The 23,991-nt window shown below is 41.5% G+C and overlaps 1 protein-coding gene across 4 annotated transcripts in view; it reads left to right on the top strand.

The window, feature by feature from the left end:
* fndc3a (fibronectin type III domain containing 3A) overlaps positions 1 to 23,991 on the top strand; it is a 77,405-nt gene that overhangs the window by 3,503 nt on the left and 49,911 nt on the right. For 2 of the 4 annotated variants that reach the window (XM_054794631.1, XM_054794632.1), the window contains 2 exons: positions 930 to 1,073; positions 18,490 to 18,565. In XM_054794631.1, coding sequence (XP_054650606.1) covers positions 963 to 1,073; positions 18,490 to 18,565 — 187 coding nt within the window. In that variant the 5' untranslated portion in view covers positions 930 to 962. Of the gene's footprint in view, positions 1 to 929; positions 1,074 to 1,093; positions 11,520 to 11,828; positions 11,982 to 18,489; positions 18,566 to 23,991 lie in introns of those variants that run through there. The other 2 variants (XM_054794630.1, XM_054794633.1) reach the window with 2 other exon arrangements.

Here is a 23,991-nt window from a genome sequence, read left to right as displayed (position 1 = left end):
CGAAAAAGAACAAAAAACTCTCCAAACCAGAACAAAAAATGTTCTCAGTAGGACTCAGTAATGAGTAGCTCCACCGTTCTTGTTAATCACTTCAAAAATTGCTTTGGGCTTTCTTGATGCAAGTGTTCCAGGAGGCCAGTTGGAACATTGTTCCAAGTAGTGAAGATGGCTTCACCAAGGGCACCAACTGTCTGGAACTCATGGCTATTTTTATAAACTTCCCTTGCCATCCATCCCCAAATGTTCTCTATGGGATTAATTTATTTAAATGAGGGGAACATGCAGGATGGTCCAAAAGAGTGATGTTATTCTCCCTGAAGAAGTCCTTGGTCAAGTGAGCATTGTGAACTGCAGCGTTGCCTGTTGGAAAAACTCGGCTGTTACCACACAGACGAGGGCCCTCAGTCATGAGGGATGCCCGCTGCAACATCTGTACGTACGCAACCGCCGTTTGACGACCCTGCACCACCTGACATATTGCAATATTGCTCATCTTAATGAGCAGCGGGTGCTACTGTGGGCCACTCCCCCATGTCAAAGCGCCCACAGGCTCCGTCTTGTTTGTGACATAAAAAGAACAATAAGAAGAAGCGACACCATTATTCCTCTCTCCTACAGTGTCCCTTTGAATGACATGCAAAAGTAATTTGTCAAAAATAGACATTTTTATGTACGTATCAATGTCTCGCAAATTTTGCCATATACTGGTAGGTAAAAATCAGTGATCGAATGCACATCACATAAATGTCAGTGTTTGTTTTTTTTACAGTTTTGGTCCGGACCAAAGTACCAAACCACAAGTGTGAACATAGTCTCCATTTTCTTTGTCATTTTTGGACATCCTCTCTCATGATGCTGCTCATGATGCTGATTTATCCAAGTGTTTTCACGCATTTGATGTATTCTGTGTTGTGTATCACTTGTTGCAGGAGAACCTCTTTAGTGGTGTGAATGAGGGAAACATGGCAGACCACACCCCACCTCTGGAGTCCGGCCAGCTTCTTAGCCCTGAACTCCCCATCCTGGCATCACCGCCGCCCCCAGCCATGGTCAACGGGGAGGGCCCCCAGCAGGTAGTCTTTGTAGCTTTTGCTCCCAATTTGGCCCTGTCCAAAATGGTCTTTATCTCATGGACAGACTGAGTGTCTGGTATTGACAGTGTGTAATGTGGTAGAGGGGTTCTCAACTGGTCTCTACCGAGGAGACACATTTTCCAATGGTCATTTAGTTACCACCTGCTTTTATTTAAATGATTTTGATTTTTAATTATTTCTAAATATTTTTTACTTTAAGTCGTTTTTATTTATATTTATTTTTAATTATTTTCACACTTTTTGAGGTATTTTTATGTACAGTATTTAATTTGCTGTATTTATACTTTCATTTTTGTCAAACCAAACAAATGTATTTGTTCTTTGAAATTGCCAAAGTAATCTTTTGCAACATAATTACATGCCCAAAGTGCATTTTAGAGGAATTTAGTAAGACATTTTGTCAAGAAGATGGAGAAGAACATAACTGCATGCATGCAAATGATGCATCCAGCCGTCCATCTTCTTCTGCTTATCCGAGGTCTGGTCTCGGGGGCCTAAGCCTAAGTAGGGAAGTCCAGACTTCCAACTTCTCAGCTACTTCGCCCAGCTCCTCCCGGTAGATTCTGAGATGTTCCCAGGCCAGTTGAGAGTCATAGTTTCTCCAACATGTCCTGGGTCTTCTCCGAGGCCTTCTACCGGTCGGCCGTGCCCTGAACACCTCCCCACTGAGGCGTCCAGGAGGCATCATGACCAGATGCTCGATCCACCTCATCTGGATCCTCTCAATACGAAGGAACAGCGCTTCTACTCCCCGATGACAGTGCTTCTCAGCTTATCTATAAGAGAGGGCCCAGCCACCCTATAGAGGAAACTCATTTCAGCCGCGCATTTCAGTCACTATTCAAAGCTCATAACCATAGGTGAGGGTAGGACTGTAGATCGACCGGTAAATTGAGAGCTTTGCTTTTCGGCTGAGCTCCCTCTTTACCACAACGGACCGATGCGGAGTCTGCATCACTGTAGGCGCTGCACCAATGCGTTCCATCCTTCCATCACTTGTGATCAAGACCCCAAGGTACTTTAACTCCTCCACTTGGGGCAGGATTTCATCCCTGACCCAGAGATGGCACTCCACCCTTTTCTAGGCGAGAACCATGGAGTCGGACTTGGACGTGATGTATCTCACACCAGCTGTGCCACACTCGACTGCGAACCGATTCAGTGAAGGTCAGGGCTCAATGAAGCCAGCAGGACCACATCATCTGCAAAAAGCAGAGACACAATTCTGCAGCCCAGATCCCCTCAACGCCCTGGCTGCGCCTAGAAATTCTGTCCATAAAAATAATGAACAGAATCGGTGACAAGGGGCAGCCCTGGCGGAGTTCAACCCTCACTGGAAACTGGTAGGGTTGGGCATTGAGTCTCGAGCATCGATGGGAACCGGGACTGACATTCCAATTCTCCCGGGATCGTTCAAAGTATTTTAGATTTGATGCTCGTCGGCCGGAAGAGATAGCCGCGAACACCAACGAAGAAGAAGCCGGCGAACACCAGCGAAGAAGACGCGGCTAAAAGGTTTAGCTTAACTTGACAAAAAGAGTGGTCGACCGAGTGCAACATTTGCAACACAGTGATATCATGCAAAGGAGGGTGCACCATCAACATGATTCATATTCACACATTCATGTAGAAATAACACAGTGCCTCGTCTTTGATGTGCTACGTCTGACTTCCTCTAAGCAGTCAGAATCGGGGAAGTTCAACAATAAATAACGCCTGTCTCATGCCAATGTAAGGCAGGGCTTCAGGATGCTAGCTGATGTGGAAGTTGGGTGTAAATAAAGGGCGGGGCTACAGGTAGGCAAGTTAATTTATTTGCACAGTAATTCTTTGATAGCAACAGTCAAGGGACCTTCTCAACTCACACGACACACTTCTGGCCATCAAAATAAGAACACTTTTGGCTATATCCTATTTCCCTGTGTTTACAAAATAAGTGTTTCGTAAAAAAAAAAAAATGGCTTACACCAACACTGAGGCAGGAAACAAAGTATACTACTTTGCAAAAGTAAACATCTTTTGTGAAAGTGTACTCCTGTAAAAATAAACTTCATAACATTTATATTCAAGCTGAATGTGTGATGTATATATAATGCTTGAAAATAGCCCTGGGAGAAATTCATAGCCAAGTTGATCAAAACTTCATGAAACAATTCATGGAGAAGTTCAGACATTTCATCCAAAAAGAACTCTGGTTCCATCAACCCTCATTTAAACCATGCCAACTTTGATCAGCCTGCCTCTAAAAAAAAAAAAAAAAAAGCATTTGAATTCAGAATCAGAACCAGAATCGTTCAAATTCAAACGATGCCCAAACCTACAAACGTGTCTGACATATTGCCGGCAGTGTGAACCAAACTTTGACACCGGGCATACAGCCTGATTTAGCTGGTCCGGTACCCCATATTTCAGTAGTACTCCCCACAGAACACAGTCATCATACAAATGATGCATACATTAGAATTAAATATCAAAATTGCACTAAATAAGAGCACAAAATCACATTTTTCACTTATAACTGTGCAATGATTATAAACCATTTGGAAGATGACCGGAATATTGCTAAATTTTACGTTTAAGAAGAACATCTTAAACATTGGTTGTATATTACATACTTTAATGTCATAATTGACTTGCTGTCCACGGCCCACTTTTGGATCCCGACCCACCAGTTGAGAACCACTGATGTAGCATATTTGATGAAATACGTCAGCAAAAAGAAAAGAAAAAAATAAAAATTAAATAAATAAAGGAATAAATACATACAAAAAATTATATATAAAATTATTTAAATAAAAATGTAAAAAAAAACAAACTAATACCAATAAATAAAAATAAAAATGGTTTAAATTAAAATGTAAAAAATAACAAATTAAAAAAGACAAAAATGGGTCCTGACTTAATGACCATTGGAAAATGTGGGTCCAAGGTTGATACCATATGAGAACTCCTGAGATAGAGTATGTCGATTGCAATGAAGAAGAGTGGCTAATAGTGCTGTCTTATGAAATATGATACTTAGTGATGCGCTCCTTTTCAGATGCTAAAAACACTCTCACAGTAGGTATTGAAACATGATGAGGGATTTCACGAGAAACAGGTGCATGTTTGTGGGTAATACTTACAGTATCTACTTGGCAGTAGAAGTGAGACAGAGCTGCCATGACATGACTTTGCAGTCATTCTGATGACCATAACTTTAATTTGCAGTCTTCCTGACTTCCTGTGGTCTTTGGGTGGGTGGGGTAGGAACAGCCCACACAGCCTAGTTAGGGTTAATCGAGATAAGACCTGCTAATATAAGCAAATGCCAAGTCCACTTGCTTTTCCAGCCGTCCTATCATTTTCCACTGTGGAAAAACCACAGCCTTTGTTCACATGTCAGGCTGTGGCGAGCGTGATCTCACGGAATTTACGTTGTGCCTTGTTGACTCCAGAAAAGGTTGCCTGATTACCTGCGCGCGTCACACGTGTCAGTGTGTTTAGTGTTTTATGCCAGGCAGAGGAATAAAAAAAAAAATGCTGCTGCACCTTCCCGCTTGACGTCACCGCCGCCCTCCTGTTCAGACCAGTTTGAGTCACTGCGTGTTCGCGATCGCTGAAGTGCACTGAAATGTGTTCACATGTGGCGTAATAACACGTATCTGATAACACACAGCGCGGCGGCTGTGTTTGTCCAACACAGTTGCCCTCTTAGACGATGTCAATACTCAAAGGGATGTGATTAACAACTCAGCACTTTTGTGATAACCACTTTGACAGCTTGACATTTGATAGCCCTGAGAAAGTATTCTGATGAATGTCAATAATACTCTGCATAGCAATGAAAAAATACAAAATAACTTCATCGGTGAACCAGTAATATTTTTAAAAAGCCCATCTGTACTCGCTAGTTAGAAAAAGCTTAAATATATGAATTATAACTGCTAAAATCATTTAGATCCACTGGATAGGCACGGAGATTCAGCAAAATCACTTTTATCAATGAATAGCTACAGCAGGGGTGTCCAAATTGCAGCCTGGGAGCCATTTTCGGCCCGCACTTCCTGTTTTATTGTCCCGCGACATATGATGATGATGATGATGATAAAATAAATGATTTGCCGAGATATGAATGTTGTGTTCAGATAGCTCAGCATATACTGTATTAGCCTACATCGATTGAAGTTAGCATCTTTAATGTGCAAAATGGATCAAGAAAGACAAGATGGTACAGTATGTACAATAGGGTGTCACAAGATCTCGTGTGATTCAAACGTGACACAATTTCTCGTTCAGAAAAAAAACTGTCTTTTGAGCACTAGGCCTGGGACAATAAAAACAAATGCATACATCACACAATAAATGAAAGTGAATTGGATAATCAATATATTGCCATGTATATATTCCTCATCTCCCGTCTCCAAACGGGCAGTAAGAGCGTTCGGCATCTTGGTGCATTTGTTCCATAGAATAACGGCATGAACGGAGTGAGCCCTTTGTCAGTCATACAGTCTCTTCTTTGTCTCTGTAGGTGGAGGCGGGGCCGCTAGCATACACACTAAAGTGCAGAAGAGTGTAATGTAGTAGAAATTATATTAGTAGATTGCAGTATATTATTGTATATTTGTATTATTTTTCCTTGTACTTTTCTTAAAAGTCAGGTTAAAATCTCGTCTCATCTTGTAGACCCAATCTCCGTGTATAGTCTTGTCTCTTGACACCCCTAGTGAAAGACAAATCTTTGTTTTTATTAGTTACTAGTATCAACAATTCAGCTCCTTCTTTTTACGTTTTTGCCTTTTTGCTTTATTTTCCCCCATTTTTATTGCTTCTTTTTTATTTCTACAATGTGCAGCGTGCCAAAATAAAAAAACAGCTGCGGGCTGCCGCTCTTTGGACACCTAAATGGTTGGTGCTTACATGACAAATGACTACAAAGCTAACGTTAAGTGTTTTGCTAGGAATTGTCCACGTTATTCCTAATCCAATCCATTTTTATCGTGGCCATCGCAAACATAACTCAGGTTTGGTATTTTGGGGAGGATTACTGCAAGGCTAGTAGCATGAGAGATGGTGTGCACGTGTTGACGATTTCAGAGTGAAGAAGTGGAGCTTCTCCTGACCAAGCAGAGTGTGGCAGCCATGACGGTGAAAACGATTCACAGTGATGGCTAACCCCTCTCACTGACCTTTTACTTTGACAAGCAGCAAGGACACTTCCTCCTTTTTTCTTTTTTGGTTTCTCCCTTGCAGTCTGAGCTCGGTATTAACGCTCGATCGGAGCAGTTATTGTGAGTCAGAGAAGCAGCCGTTGTCGTGGGGTCATTACCTGAGATGATTCCGTTTTAGAGATCACTTTGTTTACAGCGTGATTCAGCGCTTCCGTCCATTAACTGTACCCCACCACTTCAGGTTTTTTTCCCCTGCCGTTTGCGAGCTAAAGTGGCAACAGATGAATTTGTGTGTCAATTATGAAAGCTAGTTAAACTTTGCTAATGGTTAGTTGCCTTTTATGGCTTTTGATGCCTTTTTTTTGTTTTCCTTACAGATAGATACTTTATTCATCTACAAGAGGTGAATTTCATTCCACCCAATCTTTAATGGAGCATTGCTGAGAGATGAATGTATTGAATTTTATGGTATTCATTCTTAAAAGGTTGTTGTTGTTGTTGCTGTTGTGCTGTTTTTCTCAGCATGTTGGGTATGCACTGTTAGTTAAAGTGGCCTATTATGCAAAAGTGACCATATTTATAAATGAAATCTTTTCATACTTACAGCATAGAAAACCTGTTTACCACCCTGTAAGTAACTTTTTTGTAAACGTTATTGGAGCCCTCAAGACATGAAAGAACATCCCTATAGTCACCTTTGCACTCCTATTAATGGTAAATGGTCTTTCGCTTGTATAGCACGTTTCCACCTCCAAGGCACTCAAAAGCGCTTTGACCCTGTTCGCACATTTACCTACTGATGACGCCGCATCGGGAGCAACTGGGGGTTCAGTATCTCGACACGATCAGGGTGGGACGGAGGATCGCACCCGTAACCTTCAAGTTGGGAGGCGATCACTCTATTGTAGTATTATTATAGTAGACCTAATAAGAGAAAATAAGACATAAGACATAATATAGACACACCACTGTTGCCAGGTACCACAAACGTAGCTACGTTTGTCTTTGAATGTGAGTACAGTAAGTCTTCCAAATGCCTTTTAACAAGTATATTTGTCTTTTAGCTCAATTAAGCATTTTATGCTTAAATGCTTACTTTAGGCACAAAACACATAAAATTTGCTTAAATACGCTTATTTTTGATTAATAATAAGCTACACTTCTATTACACAATGTTGTCGATATAATAAGAGAAAATTAAGACATAAGACATAATATGGACTCGTACACACACGCCAGTGTTCCCAGGTCCACCTATTATAATTACAATTATTATAAAGCCCAAATAATAATTGTAATAATTATTTTAATTATAATTATTATTTGGGCTTTTTTGTGCTATGTTAGATATGTAGCATGTGGCACAAATGTAGCTACGTTTTATCTTTAAATGCATTAGTACAGTACGTACATTTTTATCCTTGAAAATGCTTATTTTATGCCAAAACCACGCACAATTTGTTTAAATATGCATATTTTTGACTAATAGTAAACTATACTCATAATAAAGGTAAATAAGAAACATTAGACATAATATAGACACACACACACCAGGTCCATTTTATTATAATAATTATTTTAGCGTGTTTTTTGTGCTACGTTATGTGTGTACACGAAGCACAAACGTAGCCACGTTTGTCTTTGAATGGTCTTCCGAATGTCTAATATTTGTATTTTGGTTCATTTAACCATTTTTATGAACAAAAATTGTTAATTGTAATATTGTAATATTGTAAATTGTTAATATTTTCTCAAATATGCATATTTTTGAGTAATACGTAGTGAACCGCAAAACAAGTACAGGAAGGATGTTCAGGAAATGCTTTAAAGGACCAAAATACTTTTTTTTAGGTGGTCTGTCATAAAAAAAATTTTGCAGACGTTGACATGGTTTGACGTGCTTGGTGTCTTTGGCAGAGCATCTCCTCTGTGGTTTGTGTCTAATAATATCTTTAGTCTACGGCTTTATGAACGCATCTCGGAACGATTACCTTTCTTATTCACTCGTGATGTTTCCCATGGATCATGGAGGGTGGATCATGAAATTGCCTTGAATCATCATCGCACACGTCAGAGTGCGCCATTGGCTGCTTGGAGACTGTCGCTGGTTCAGTGGCGTACTAGCAGACCCCCCCGCACCCACCCCACCCCACCCCATACCCCCGCTGCATTTGGCTTGCTTCCTGTCCTCCAGCTGTTATGTGGCATCGACACACAGTAAACAATCAAAGAGGAACAAATAGTGAGAAACCTGACCTCTGAGTCAGAGTCGGTGCGGACACGTCAGAGCTAAGAGCCATGAAGTGATGCAGCCGAGGTAGTAAAGCACATGTGTGTCACTCTCACTGGCACACAATAGGAAGAGCAAGTTGTATTGTTGTCCTATGTTAATACTCTTTTATTAGTCTTAATTCATGTACTATGTTTTCTTGTGGCTCTTAGCTCTCCCTAAGATAATTAAAATGGCCGAAAATGAGACCAGGAAACGAGGGCTGATCAGTGCTCAGCCATCTGTGTGAGCAGTAACCTTTGCAGTCTCTCAGCACTATTTCACAATCTGTGAAATTCACTGCGCAAGGCTTCTAAAATGGACCCATAAATACTGTGAAGTCACACTGTCCTGCTGAAATGCTTCACATCACAAATGTTTTTGTTTTAGCAGAAATTAAAAGAATCTCAGCCTTGAAGGGAACGTATGCAGCTGGTTTCTCCAGCTGCCTACAGGGCACCAACATTCAAACGTACTAATTGCATTGCATAGCAAAATAACATTTGAATACTGTATGTACTGTACAGGAATCCCTTGTTTCTTTCAGCTAATTGGTTCCAGACCCGACCGTGATGAGTGACTTTCCGCAAAGTAGGATTTCTTATTTATAAAGGGAATATTTTACTAGTTAGAGCCTAGAAAACGTGTTTACAAACTCCTAAATACAGCGTTTAACATTAGAGCCCTCTAGACATGAAGTAGCACCCCTATAGTATACTTTTACACTCTTATTACCCAATATAGTAGATATAATAAGAGAAAATAAGACAGACGTAGAAAACTTGTTTACAACCTTCTAAATATGTTTTTTAACATTATTAGAGCCCTCCCCCATAGAGTGGGTGATGGACAGGAAGTACCAATGGGGTTGAGAGTTGAGTTTCAGCTTGCCGTAGGTTACGGACCCAAAAGTAGTCCATGTTAGGGATCATTGTGCCTGTTGTGATATAATTCAAAACTGCAATAAAAGACTGTTGTTCCGGCGATCAAGTCTGGTGCTTGTGTATCTCCCCCAACATTACAGAAACATTACACATGACACTAGTAGCCAGTGTACATATCGCGTCTTTGAATTTTTCTTCTAAATGCCTGCTAGTCGTATTTTGTTTTATTTTGCCATTTTCATGCTTGCAAAGGATTAATTTAGGCAAAAAAGTGCTTATAAATGCACATTTTCTCTAATAATAGGCCCTATTCATCCATAAAACAGCATGATTTATAAATTTTAATATATTTGTGAAAAGCTGACATGGGTCACAGCACCCACTGCTTGTTGAGAAAAGCAATATGTGCTTTCATGTTTGTCTCCAAAGGTCAAAAGTGTCCAATAAGAACAGAAAAGGTCACTTGTCACTTTTTGTGAAAAAGAAAATCTAGACGGGTATGAATACTTGCTAACTATAGCGACAAAGTGCCTAAGTTTGCAACTCTGATCCCTCCTGCGACGCCTTATTATTCTCTGGCAGGCCAGGCTTGTATGAGGTGTTTTAAGAAGCAGAGTTAGGATGCCATCTAATGTACAGAGTTGGAACCACAAGTTACATCCATTCAAAGGCAGTCCCATTATAATGTGTTTGAGTCAGAGCCAAACCTATTTGCGGCAGCCCACCACAAATGAATGAATGCATGGCAAGCAATGCTTTATGTTGCTGACCAGTGTCAGTGAATGGTTTTGTGGTTGACTTTGGAGCTTCCGTTGCAGTGGCAGTACCTGATAGAACCTGGTGGAATACACTGCGCTCAAGCGTGGCCACATAACAAATGTGCCATGCCATAAATTGTTCTCTAAGATTAATTATGCTTCCTTGTAGTCCTTTTACGGTTTCGGCTCACTGTGCTTGGATGCCCCTCGTTGCTGCGGCTATTTTGGTTTAAATCCTTAAGTCCGTCTTTGATCACTTCACACAGAGTGAAACAAACAGCAGGATTCTATTAGGTTTATGTGAATGAGCCGTCACTGTGTGTGTGTGTGTGTGTGTATGTGTGTGTGTGTGTGTGTGTGTGTTTTTGTGTTTGTGTTTGTGTTTGTGTCTGAGTGAGAACTTGGCCCAGGCTGCTCCTGGCTGGCTCTTTAAGGAACGATGCTGCGATCACGATGAATGAGGGCAGATGTGAGAGCAGCAGGAGCAACTGCTTGGAGGCTTTCTAACGTGACGCCGTACGCATGGCACCTCTGTTGTGGCTGTCGGGCAAGCCGCTTTGAACCGGAGGCCGCCGTCTGGCCGGGCCATTGAACCCCCACCGCCTCATCTTTCCTCTCTTCCATGGTTGGCAGAGGGGGCATTGCTGCGTGTTTGTCTGTAAATGGGGGAAGCATGAGTGGGAGGGAGCTAGTCATATATGTCAGAAGCTGCGTGGCTCCTTCACGCTCTTTTTGTTGTTGTTGTTGTTGTGAACAAGACAAGGCAGAACAAAGGACTCCCCGCTGTTGTTCTAGTGTGCTGACTGAGCTGTGCTCTGATCACACCCTCCATTGAAATGAACCCTATTAGCGAGCACAGCAGGCTGCACGAGTGCTGGCACACCACTGGGAGCAGAGGCAAAGGCGTCTGGAGTCCGCCTCCTTTTCCAGATAGGGGCCGCTGCTGATGAGCTTGCATTGTCTTGAAGGTTCGGCGTGGACGTCGGCGCGGCTTGTTTGTTGAAGGGGGGGTTGCTGTGGATACGCGGGATAAGGAGGCTGCACTGGAGTGAGCGCGGCGGCATCTGCTGCAGAGAGAGCACCGCGCCGCTACAGAGCAGATGGGGTTGAAGCAGGCTCAGCAAATAGGAGATTGACGCTGCTCCTATTGTAAAGGCAAGCTCACACTGCAAACGCACGCCGTCTGGATCCTGTGTGGGAGCGGAAGTGTTAAGGATCAGCCCCGAGCATCCCAGGTCATGTGACCTTCTGGGAAGGCTGTCTGAAGTGGTTTGGAGGGTCTGATGGACCCTGGAGTCTTTTCTCTCCCTTGACTGCACCGCCAAGCAACGCCTGGATGAGAAAAAGCGATGCGGGCGACAGTAAGTAGCAAGAGCCAGCAGCTGCCTTTCTGTGTTTTATCAACGTGGAGTGAATGTCATAGTACAGTTCAGACGGCTGCGTACAATTCCAACATTCTAACGGGCAAAGAGATGCGACAGCGGCCGTGTGACGAGCCTCCACTTTGACTCAATTAGACCTACTCAAAGCATGCTAGTCCACCTCCCCAACCTCTCGCCCACACCCTCCCACCACGTACCCACCCCCCTCCTCCTTGCTGACGCTGCTTGTGTGGGTGTGTATGAACCTCTACGAGACTGTATGCGTGTCTGTGTCTGTGTGTGTGGCAGTTAGAGGACTCTTTCCCATCGTTGCTGAGCACATGAATGGGAGCAGTGTCTGTGATGGAGGTGCTGATGATTTCGGAGCGGGAGGAGACCCTTAGCCACAGTCCAGTGCAAGGGGACTGTCTTTTCTATGACAACATCTACCACAAGAGCGAGGTAACTAGTGGCAGCAGCGTAACACGCCGGCCGTCAAGAACCGTTTTGTGTGCTTTTGAAGTTGCAGAGAATAATAAGCAAAATAGCCACCGCTTTTGGGTGATATTAATACTAACGTAACAGGAAATTTTCAAGGACAGCTTTATTTGTCTCAAGTTGGTTTTACATTCCTACTGTACTTTTTTAAAACAATGATTACGGTGGTACCTCCTGTGTTTTGGTTTTTAGTTTGTTCCAAAAGGTCAGACAAAAACCGAAACATCTGTAAACCGAAGCAATTTTTCCCGTGGCAAATACTGTAAATCCTCTTAGTCCGTTCCAGACACCCAAAAATATTTCAAAAATACATTTTATAGAGAGAGATGAGCAGTATGAGTGAACAAAAGTTACGAGTTCACGAGGCTTGATCCGTACCATAACAAATTCCTCAACACAAGTGAAGACCTAAAAACGGAACTTCTTAAAGTTCAAACATTAGATGGCAAAGAACAATTAGCGCTTAAAGAGTGCTTGGAAAAAGACTGAGAAGTGAGCTGCTCAATATTGGCTTTCTTACAATCTTATATCCGATATTGTTTGCTATCTGTATCTGATTGATATCTGTATCTGTAATGAATATACTGATATTGTCCACCACATTACAGGTACAGATATCAACCGATACCAACATAGGCAGCGGCTCTTCGCTCAAGCTAGCATCTCATGTTATGACTGAACACATTAGTCATTCCATGCCATTTCACTCTATGAATTTCGTCGTGTCACTCTATCATGTTTTTTCAAAATATATGAATGAATAAATCAGGCTCTTGAATACGCGTTACTGGTAAAAAAAAAAAAATCTCTTCATATTTCAGCAAATTTTATGTAACTTTTATGTAAATTAAGCATTTTCAAGCATGAAAACAGCTAAATTAAGTAAAATACATAAGTCGTTCCTCACAATATCACTATCATATTCAATATACAGTAATTCCCCTACTAACGAACATCCGACGTGCAAACATTCGGAGATAGACCACAAGCCGACTGGTCTATTTTTTTCATGTGTTTTGCCTTATATGTCCATATTTATACTGCTACATGCTTGACCAGCAGAGGGCACTGTGACACTGCTAACGGGACCAACAGATACAGGAAGAAGAGAGAGGAAGGCTAAGAGTTTTTATGATACAACCTGGACAGAGCGTGTGATTCAAGTTTATGAAGAGTTAATAGGCCTGCTTAATTCTACACCACCCACAGAACACTACCTCTTTTAGAAGAGTCTAACGACGATGACCATTTGTCCTTTTTTTTCTATAACTCCTCCTCCTCCACCACCACGACGTATGCTCAACCACTCCTCTTCAAAGGTAAATAACATTTATCATTACGTATTATTATATCATTTTTATTATTGTTTTTTTCATTAATTATCCTCGTTTAGTATTACTACTGCATCCAAACTCTATGTATACACGTACATATAGTACCTATATCATTGGTAATATTACCTTTTCCCCGACTTAAGAACAATTCGACTTAAGAACGGTCATCTGGAACCAATTGTGTTCGTTAGTTGGGGACTTAGTGTATTTGATTATCGCTACCTCACAATGTCATATTTCAGAAATTAAATCACTGTTTGGCAGTAGACTACGGTCTATTATAAGTCAAAACATACTGAAATACAAGTGATATGTAGTATTGTGGTCATTAGTTGGCAGTAATGACACAAAACGTTGAGACTTTGAGCTTACTTGACATTACCTTAACACTGCATGAAGTCATGAAGTCAGCCATGGCATGTCCCACATGATGGAGTGAAAAAAATTATCCTCCCATTCCTAGTGGAAGTGGAATGGTTTTGGCTTAAGTTTAGAAGAAATAAATTCAAGGCTAACTGGTTAGCTTGCTTGCTAGCTATAATAGAAGTGTAAATGTGACTATGGTAGTGGTTGACCGAGTATTGGCCGGGCCGATATTTGGAATTTTGACAGGCCAATATCAATAAATCAATTTAAAACTGGGTTATTTCGGCTCAGGTGCACCTCTCTCTCTTGCCGGCTGCGACTTCTGTCTCCTGCATTGCTCCACCCTCGGTGCCATCTGATTGGTGAAGCAAGCCACAGCACACGTTAGTGGCAGAGCCAATCTGAAACAGACGCTGTCCTCACACACACACACACACACACACACACACACACACACACACACACGGCTGAGAGGGACGTTTTCTGGTGTGCAGAATGTCCTGAGAGCAAACACACATGTCAAGGTACACGCAGAAAACTCTCTTGAAATTGAAATAAACATTCCTTTCCAGTGCTCTACATCTCACAGCTACTGCTAACGTTACAGTGAGCAGCAGAATAACATAAGAGCGGCGCAAACATTAGTGGCAGCTCTGGTAGCTCCTGACATGTCTTCAATTACTTGAAAGAAGGCTGCTAATAATGTGAGATTGAGAGAAAGGGCATTAAAAAAAAAAAACTCAGTTCATTTGTTTTATTGAAGGGAAGCATGCCAAGGTGGAGCCTGGTTAGCGTACTGAGCCTGGCTCAGCAGACTATATATTAGCAGTAGGGAGAATGTATGTAATGTGGAGAATTGTGTATGTTGGCGTAAAAGTGCCACGAAAACCTCTACAGCTCACAACTACGACAATAACGTAACGTTAAGAGCGGAGTAAACACAAGCGACAGCTTTGCTAGCTTGTAGTACCTCCCCGATATGTCTGTAAATCACTTGAAACAATGCTGTTGGTAATATGAAGGTGGAAGCAGTTCGTGATTGTAAAAACCTTTGTGTGTGATTGCGAGAGGGAGTAAGAAATTAACTTCAGTCTTGTTTTGTTGCAGTGAAGTACGCTAAGATGAAGGCTATATAAGTTTTTATTCAACATTCCAAGAGTTGCTGCTGAGCTTGTTAAAACTCCCTGTACTTATTGTTGTGTTTGAGCTGAAAACAAAGATAACTCATATGTAAATGTTACTTTATTTACTGTGGAAACATTTCAGGGAGCTACTGTATCTATTTTTTTATTCAACTTCTAAGAGATGCTTCTTAGTCTAGGAACTCCATGCTCTTCTGGAGCTTTTTTTGTTTGGTTAACTGAACTTGCTTTAGGCAGTTAAACGAAATGAAATGTTTGGATTATGTTGTGACAATTTTTACACGTTTACTGCAAATTAATATCTGCTCCAAATATCTATTGGCCTCCTAAACTCCTAATAACCGGTATCGGTCCTGAAAACCCCGTATCAGTCGATCTCTGGACTACGGGCGTGTTATTTAATGTCTAGTGTGACGTTTACTCAGCATTTGTCAGATCAATACACCATCGCAGAGTAAGACTTCAGAACATGTGACATTAGAAGCGGAAATATACCACTTTCTTTTTTGGCACTCTGAGCATCATGGGAACTCTAGTTGTTTTAGGCGTAAATTAACCGCATCACCGTTTAAGACACTGGGTTGAAAGAGTGTGAGTCTTTTTTACGGTAAATACTGAACTAGCGTGCCGTTTGATGAGGTGTCCCTCACGTGCTGTTATTAAAGGGATAATTCTGATGTGGTCCCCTAAGTCAAGCTCTGGTCGGATTTTGGTCAACATAGTTCCAGGTAGTCGCTGGGGTTTGCTTCTCAGAATAAAACGCATTCAACAGAGTGATTCATTTGCATCACAAAAATGCCTTCTCGTAAAAGTGAGACCTCACAAATTGCTCTGCGTTATATTTTTCTCCCGCCATATCCCTTTGCGCTTTTGCCTGTCCATTCTTGTGTACGTGGCAAAGACGCTCGGGAGACAAATATAGCGCAGAGCATTTTTTCCAGAGTCATTTTTGTGATGCAAATGTATTACTCTTTTGAACGCATATTGTTTTGAGAAGCCAAACTCCTTCCTCAGCGACTACCTGCAGCTACGTTCTTCCATCACCGAAATCCGACCAGAACTGGACTTGGGGGACCAAGTGGAGGGTAAGTCATTGTTGATGTACTACACGGCTGATGAGGTTGTCATACAACTTCATGTCAAAAAGTCCCAACTATCCCTTTAATATATCTCTATCGACTGACGCTATCAAGTGACAATAACAACAAACCCATTTGCTGTCCTGAAGTGAGGCCAAAAGTGACAATTATTAATTTTCTTTCTTCAACAACGCAAAACAAGCGTCAATCTATTTGTACTCCTTTTCTACCACTTCATAGTTGCGTTTATTGACTGCAATACGCTTTCAGTACCCCACTTTGCTTGTTTGCTCTAGATTTGATGCAAGCATTACACAATGACACCGCAGTGATATTTTTTTTTTCTTGTAGCTGATTGTGAGTTTACACACATTCAAAGCAAAACCATGTGACGCAAGTGTTCCATGATGTTTATTCTACAATTTAGAGGAGGGGAAAAAAAGGAACAGCTGCCTTCTGGCTTGTTTATTCGCACAGGCGGAGGGTTAGATAATAATTGTGAGCAGTTAATGAGAGATAATACGGTGAAGGGATGAGTCACTTTGATTGAACAAACTTTGTGAACTCAAAAGCCTCCATGTACTACTTTGATTTGCTGCCTTTAGATATTTTTAGGAAGGTATTGAGTTGCCTGGCAGCAGATGGTTTGTAGTTCATCTTTATTCAGACTTTTCCCTCCTCCATGCCCTTAAAAGTGTACCAAACAAATAGGTTGTCTGTACTACCTCTTAAAGGAAAAGTGCACTTTTTTGGAATATTGCCCATCATTCACAATCCTTATGTAAGACATGTATGTACATACGTTTCTCTCTTTTCTGTGTGTTATAAAGATATAAAAACAGGTAAAAAGACGCAGCTAAGAATGCACGTAATGGGACGCACCTATTCCGCTAAAAAAAGCCTTCTGAAAAAACCTCCAGAAAGTGCCAACTACGCCCAATTTACTTAACGTGACCTGCATATTAACCATGCTACAGCGACATTATTATTATTATTATTATTATTATTATTATTAACATTGTTACACCCAAGAACTATGTTAGTGACGTAGTGACACCTCGCCACACCACACCGACTAGCTTCACCACACACTCGCTCACAATGCCTCAGGCCACCAGTGAAAGGTACCGCTGCTGCTGTGTTTTTCTTTTTAACACCGGATGTAGCGTTCCTTTCTGTGTTGCCATGTAAAATCACTGCAGCCAGGAAGGAAGTTTTGCTAATGCTTAAAATGAGCAAAATAATGTTAAGTATTACATGTTATGAATGTACGTGTTACTACATGCTCACAGCATGGATTTACAACCATAAGACCTTTTTGGAGGTGTTTTAATAGCGGGCAGAATAGGTGTGTCCCATTACAGGAATTAATTACCTGTCTCTTTTTAGATCTTTAGAAGGCACAGAAAAGAGAGACAAGTGTGTTCATGTTATTGTTATGACACTTTTTACAGCTCCTTTACAGCTCCTACTTCATGGGTTTTATTGCCACTGTGTGCTCTGTAAACAACTTTGTCTGCTGCTGTACACGTAAATTTGACTTTCCTCCCCTGCTTTGGAGGACAGGTTTTGGAAACTCCAAACAAGACTTGAGTTGTAACCAATTGCAAGAGTGAGCCAGCATGTTTTTTTTGTTGTTTTTTTTTTTTAATTTGCTGAATGTTGTGTGTGTGTGTGCTTGTGTATTATGTATGTGTATGTATGTGATAGTAGAAGAGGCTTAGCGTTAGGGTTGGTTGGATAAAGCTCAGTTACAGTGTACCGTAATGCCTCGCCACGACACGCTTCGAAATCCATCCATCTTCTAACGCTTGTCCGAGGTTGTGTTGCGGAGGCAGCAGCCTAAGCAGGGAAGCCGAGACTTTCCTCTCCTCGATCCAGCTCCTCCCGGTGGATCCCGATGCGTTCCCAGGCCAGTTGAGAGACATAGTCTCTCCAATGTCTACCAGTCGGACGTGCCCTGAGCACCTCCCCACGGAGGCGTCCGGGAGGCATCCTGACCAGATGCCCGGGGCACCTCATCTGGCGCCTCTCAATGCGTAGGAGCAGCGCTTCTAAACCCGAGTTTCTCAACAAATGTAAACCTTGAACCTATCGAATCGTTTCGTTTGTATACCGCATCAAATGGTATTTTTTTTTTAAATATATACTTTTTCAATTGTGTCTTAAGCTGTGTATCTAGATGTGTATCGTATTGTCTACCACAAAGAGATTTACATCCCTGTAAGGAATTTTAATTGGCAAAAATTCACTGGTCACGGTCGAGTCTGGAACCAATTATCTGTTACAACTAAGCAAATACTGTATATGTGAAAAGTGGATAAAGTGCACAATAATGCACAACAGCTCATTGGCATTAAAGCTACACACACACAGTGGCGTGGTCCCTGTAGGAATCAATAAATCACTTTTAAACTGTCTAAATTGCTGCATCAAGGCTAACACACTTCCGACACTATTGTGACACCTCTTAGACTTCAAATTGTTGAAAGTACTATAATATGCAACCTTGAATGATGATATTGGTGTTTTTTTTCTTGCCCCTGCACAGGTAATCCTGGTGCAGGTAAACCCAGGTGAGGCCTTCACTATTCGACGAGAGGATGGTCAGTTTCAGTGTATCACAGGTAAGGAAGCAGTTAGCAGCAGCTTTTATTTGTGGGGTTTGTTTGGTATTTTTTTGTCCTGTCCAGCCGGGCACCGTGAGAGACCGTGTCACTGCCCACAGCCGCTCATCGCCTGCTGTGTGAAGGGTTTTTTATGCGTTGGCGATGAGTTTCGCCAATCCCAGTAGTTTGTCGCCTCCCGAATCAGTTAGCCTCAAATTTATTTCTTCTAAAATTTAAGAGGCCAAAAACATACCACTTCCACACGGGATAGGAGGAATTTTTTTTTTTTTCACTCTGTCATGTGGGACATGCCATGGCTGACTTGATGCAGTGTTAAGGTAATGTCATGTAAGCTAATATCTCAATGTTTTGTGTCATTACTGCCACCTAGTGACCACAATACATATCACTTGTATTTACATATGTTTTCACTAATAATAGAACATAGTTTTTACATAGTTTTTAATAAATGGCTGCTATAGTCTACCACGAAACAGCGATCATTTATTAATTAAATCATTTCTGAGAAACCACGATATAATGAGTTAGCGATAATGGAACTGCGATATTGTGAGGGACGACGGTATCTGAATATCTGGACTGGCACGACTCACCCCAGTCGACTTTCTCCTGATTTTGTCGTTTTATCCTTCAAAATGACTCGCAGAAGTAATTCCATTTCTCTTAAGTCTGGTTGAGCCTTGGACAGTTGAGTACAACAGACTTTTGCCCATGCATTCTTTCTTCTATCATTTGGTGTGCCATGGGGTTCCGTCTGTGTGTCTGTTTACAGCGCCGCAGGTATGTGTGCCTTGTGTATTACATCCTTTTCACCCAGTGATCCGTTCCCGTCTCAATGCAGCTATTTACTAATCCCACACAGTGTGGACGTTCATTTTTTTCAACTCTCCACAAAAAAAAAACAACAACCCAGGATCGTTTCTGTGTGCACAAGTGTGTGTGTGTGTGTGTGTGTGTGTGTGTGTGTGTGTGTGTGTGTGTGTGTGTGTGGTAAGATTAGTTTGTGAATGTCGTTGATATTTCATTGTATTGTTCAGACACTTTCCTATGTCACAGTAAGTTGCATTTCTGGTTCTATGGTAATCACCACTCTTCTGCTTCATCCTTCTTTAGTCGAAAATTAGAAAAAAAGCAAAGGATTTCAACCAGCTACTGTGCTGTAATTCAGGTCTTGTGTACTTTTTTGCAAGTATGAATGTGGGTCTTAAATTGTATTTATTATGATTGTAGCCTTTAAATTTGACTTTTTGAAACCTGTAGAGACCCAGTTTAAGGTGTCTGGAGATGGACACGTCACGTGATATGTTTTTCCAGAAAATCTCAGTTGAATTCCGAATTGTTTGACTTTACAGGCTGTAATAAGATATATGTGGTACTGCACACTTTGGCACCCACTGGATCAGCGCACAGTATCTTATTGTTGACAGACAATGCTACTTCTTGACTATGCCATGTGACACAAATGAATAAAGATGAGACAAAAGGCTTGTACAATAGCAGGCATGGCCCCAGGTTTGGATGACAAAGGAGTCGAGGCAGTGATCTAAAATGATGCCGCAGAAGCAGGACAACAATCCGTCTGCACTCTCAGTGGCTATCCTTCCTACTCCACGCCTGAGTGCACTGCTTCTGCACTGGCCACCCATTACTAGTCGCATAAAGCTCACTAATAGGGGCTGAGCATACACACGCCCTCCGTCAGAGGAGAAACGAGCTGGAGAGGTGGCACATAGATCAGTGTGGCTGCTACTAACTGGCCTGTCACAGGGTGCACTCGTCTCCGTGACGCGAATAGAAGGATGACTCACCGCTTGCGTCACAGTAAAACAGAATGAAGAGTGTGTGTGTTTGTGTGTGCGTGTGTGTGTGTGTGTGTGAGAGAGAGAGAGAGAGAGATGGTGTGTGCATGCCTGTGTTTATTGTTTGTTTTGTTGAGTCCTCCGAACAACAGGGCTCTTCGTGTTTGTAGAAGACCTTTCCTTTCATCTAAAAGGCTTCTTCAGTTGTAAAATTTTAAGGTGTGTCCCCTGGGGTGGTCGGAATAGGGTGTTTTGTTGTTGTGAATGACTGTCCTGCGTAACAGTGCCATGACCTCTACATTGGAGAGACCAAAACAAACCTTATACAAACGCATGACACACCATAGGAGAGCAGTTTCTTCAGGCCCACAGACAGCTCAAAAAGAAAGTACATGTCTGAGGACAATGTACAAATTCTGGATAGGGCCGACCGCTAGGCTATGTTCACACTGCAGGGTATGATGCCCAATTCAGATTTTTTTGTTAAAATCCAGTTTTTGATGTGGTCGTTCACATGACCAAAAAAATGTGACTTGTTAATATGAAACCAAGGTGTCCTGGACGTGACGTGCATGTGCAACAGTATGACGACGCACGCATTTCCATATGTTTACAGAAGTAAAGATTGCTGCTGTGTGTGTTCCCTTTACCGTGTTTGTGGTAATTTCAAGGATTTTGTGCAATGGGCGTCACTATTTTTTTAACTAAATGATTCCACATATGATATTAAGAAGAAAGAGGGCAAGAATTGTGGCTTTGGCAGTTCATGGAGGACTTGCTGCGACGTCTGTTCCGAGTAGTATGTGGGTGGATGTCGGCGTCAGGAGTGGTAGGGAATTGCCGCGAGGTGCTTTACTAAAACTAGTAGTGATTCTCCGATCGATTGGCCACTGATCAGCATCGACTGATTTCCGTTAAAAATCATGTCATCTGCATATGCCGATAAATGCCTTTCAACGGCGATCACCCGTGGCGCGTACTATTGCTGCAGTGATCCCTGCGTGCAGCGTAGTGTCTTGCCCTAATGTCTTGAGTAGCGTCCTCCTCCCACTTTCCTTCACACTGTGTAGGCGTGCCAAAGCCAAAAAAAAACAGTCTGCCATGCGGAACTTACCTGCCAACACATGCCATGAAAAATATCTTATGACTTTAATTTAAAAAACTGTCAGGTATGAAAAACTAGCTCTGGTCTGTAAAAACGGTTTAGAACGTATTAATGGTAGACCAAATGAACCTCATTGGATTATTTCCCTGGTGGGACACACCCACCAGGGACATAAACAGGGAGACTCCACACTTAAAATTTTAGAACTGAAGGAGCCTTTCTGATGAAAGGTGCAAATTCTTCAGCAAACAAGAAGAGTCCAGTTGCCTGAGAATCTGCACAGATGCCCAACAACAGACAATCTCAGTGTTGGTGACCGTCCACATGTATGCGTTTACCTTCAACTGCACTTTGAACAGCGCACTGACAAGACCAGATTACTCACTTTCACACGTTTTTATTGGGGGGGGTTATTTTTAGCTGATGCATGTGGGAAGTAGCTGCATATTAGTGTTTGACAGTCTGCTTCATGGACAGACAAAGTGATGTTTAAAAGGGCTCTTGGGAAATGTTACTATGACAAGAAAGCATTGCATCGCTTGTAGTTCACTTTGTCTCCTCCTCCCATTTGGGATCATTGAGTACATGCGGAAAAATAACTAAGCCAACTAAAATGCCTCACAGCTAGGCCTGTCATGATAATCCCTAACTCGATTAACTACATGATAAATAAACATGAACTTGATAATTTTGCCGGCCGCGATAACTTGACTGACATGTGCATGCGTGTTTGTTGGTGCTTGCGAGTGTACAGAGAGTGCTGCAAGTGAGTGTGGTGAGGAGTAACAAGCAAGCAAACGCTAATGGGTGATTGTCCTGAAAGGGCTACAAGCCAATAAAAGTATTCATAGGCGTACTAGCGACCGTGCAGCTGTGCAGTGACTTTGCAGAGTCACGACGGCAAAGACTACAGTAATTTGAAGCCATAGCCATGTGAAAATATACTGCAAACATATTGAATAAACAAAGCAAACAGTGTGGAATACTCTCCTAGTGCCTGTTGTGTATAAAACACCGTCTGATGTCAATTTCGGCCCGTTTGCGCATCGTCATTTTGTGACAAAAAAGTTTGTGACAAAGACAGTATAAATAAATAATACAAAGCGCTGGAACTTAACAGTTCAACTGCCGTGATTCCCCAAGAACAACACTTCATTGTGCACCAAACACATTTTGCTGCATCCAAAATATGTACTTTGACCAAACTCCCACAAAACATTACACCTCATTAAACGTAAACAGCGTATTCCACACAGAATTGTATGTGCAAAAAATTTTTAAGATTTTGATCAGGTCTGTACATGTACAATGTACATAAATACTCATATTTATTATGACAGTAAGTAGATATTTTCTATATTTACAGTAGGAGGTAGATCTTTGGGGCTTAGGTATTTTAAGTAGTTTGCAGGCTGAAAAAGTGTTAGCACCCCTGCTGTGGACACTCCAATTACTTCAGAAATTAAAGTGTATTGCTTTTGATATAGTGTACTTGCATTATTATGCCATATATTATCATTACATTCATGAAAAAAATGGTCTCAAAATAATTGTGACTTAAAGGGTCTCCATTTATGACAAAGTGCCTTTTTAATAAAGTTCTAATAGTAATATGCAGCATGCACCCATCGATCGGTGCCGATTTCCTGAATTTTGGGGTGTCTGCAATCAGCCGATTCTTATGTATGAAACCGATCTTATGTACCTCCACAAAGGTCTAGAGCAAAGCTGCAGGAGGCATGTTTATTTATGTTCACAGCTCGTCTCTTTAGCAACAGTCAAGAGACCTTCTCAACACACACAAGACACTTCTGTCCTTCAAAGTAAGAGTGATGCGTGCCACATCCTGTTTACTTGTGGTTTGCTTTTTAAAATGGCAACATGAAAGACTAAAGTAACTGATAACATTTAGTAGTTTGGACAGCAATTTCCTAAACTTTTCTATTTGCGAGTGGGTATTGTTCAGTATTTTTCAACAAAATAAGATTGGAACATTGAAAGTGTATGCTGTCAGTTATTTAAAAAAAATCGGAATCGGCAGGTCAGACTCTTTAAATGTCAGTGATTGGCCAGAAAATTGTAATCTATGCACCCTTAGTAATATAATATGTGTCCCTACAGCCCGTTTATGAACACCGAATGTGGCAAAAATATATCATCTCCAGGGTTTTACCTGGGATTTTTTGAAGCTCTAGTGGTGGGTTGCATGGGTGGCGCACTGCCGCCTGTGTCATGCCGCTGCTAGTGTGGCAGCAAATTAATTTTTTTTTATATTTACTGTGGGTAATAATGTCAACACGGGGGTCGTTTTCACAGGCTTGAACAAGAAATGCATTCATTACCTTTAAATACCTTTCACTTGGTCTTTAACTTCCTTTCATTTGTTGAGTGCCAACAGGACAGACAGGCGATTCAGATGTACGTTTTTCAAAATAAGGCGTAGTGAAACATTTTTATATTGATATTTCAGATTTGAGTTGATATTTTATTTTAAACTAAATGTGGTCATTATGTTAATA

This window comes from Dunckerocampus dactyliophorus, chromosome 12 (genome assembly GCF_027744805.1).
Source record: "Dunckerocampus dactyliophorus isolate RoL2022-P2 chromosome 12, RoL_Ddac_1.1, whole genome shotgun sequence".
Taxonomy (NCBI): Eukaryota; Metazoa; Chordata; class Actinopteri; order Syngnathiformes; family Syngnathidae; genus Dunckerocampus; species Dunckerocampus dactyliophorus.
Note: the sequence above shows the minus strand (reverse complement) of the source record. Positions and strands in the feature narration are given on the sequence as shown.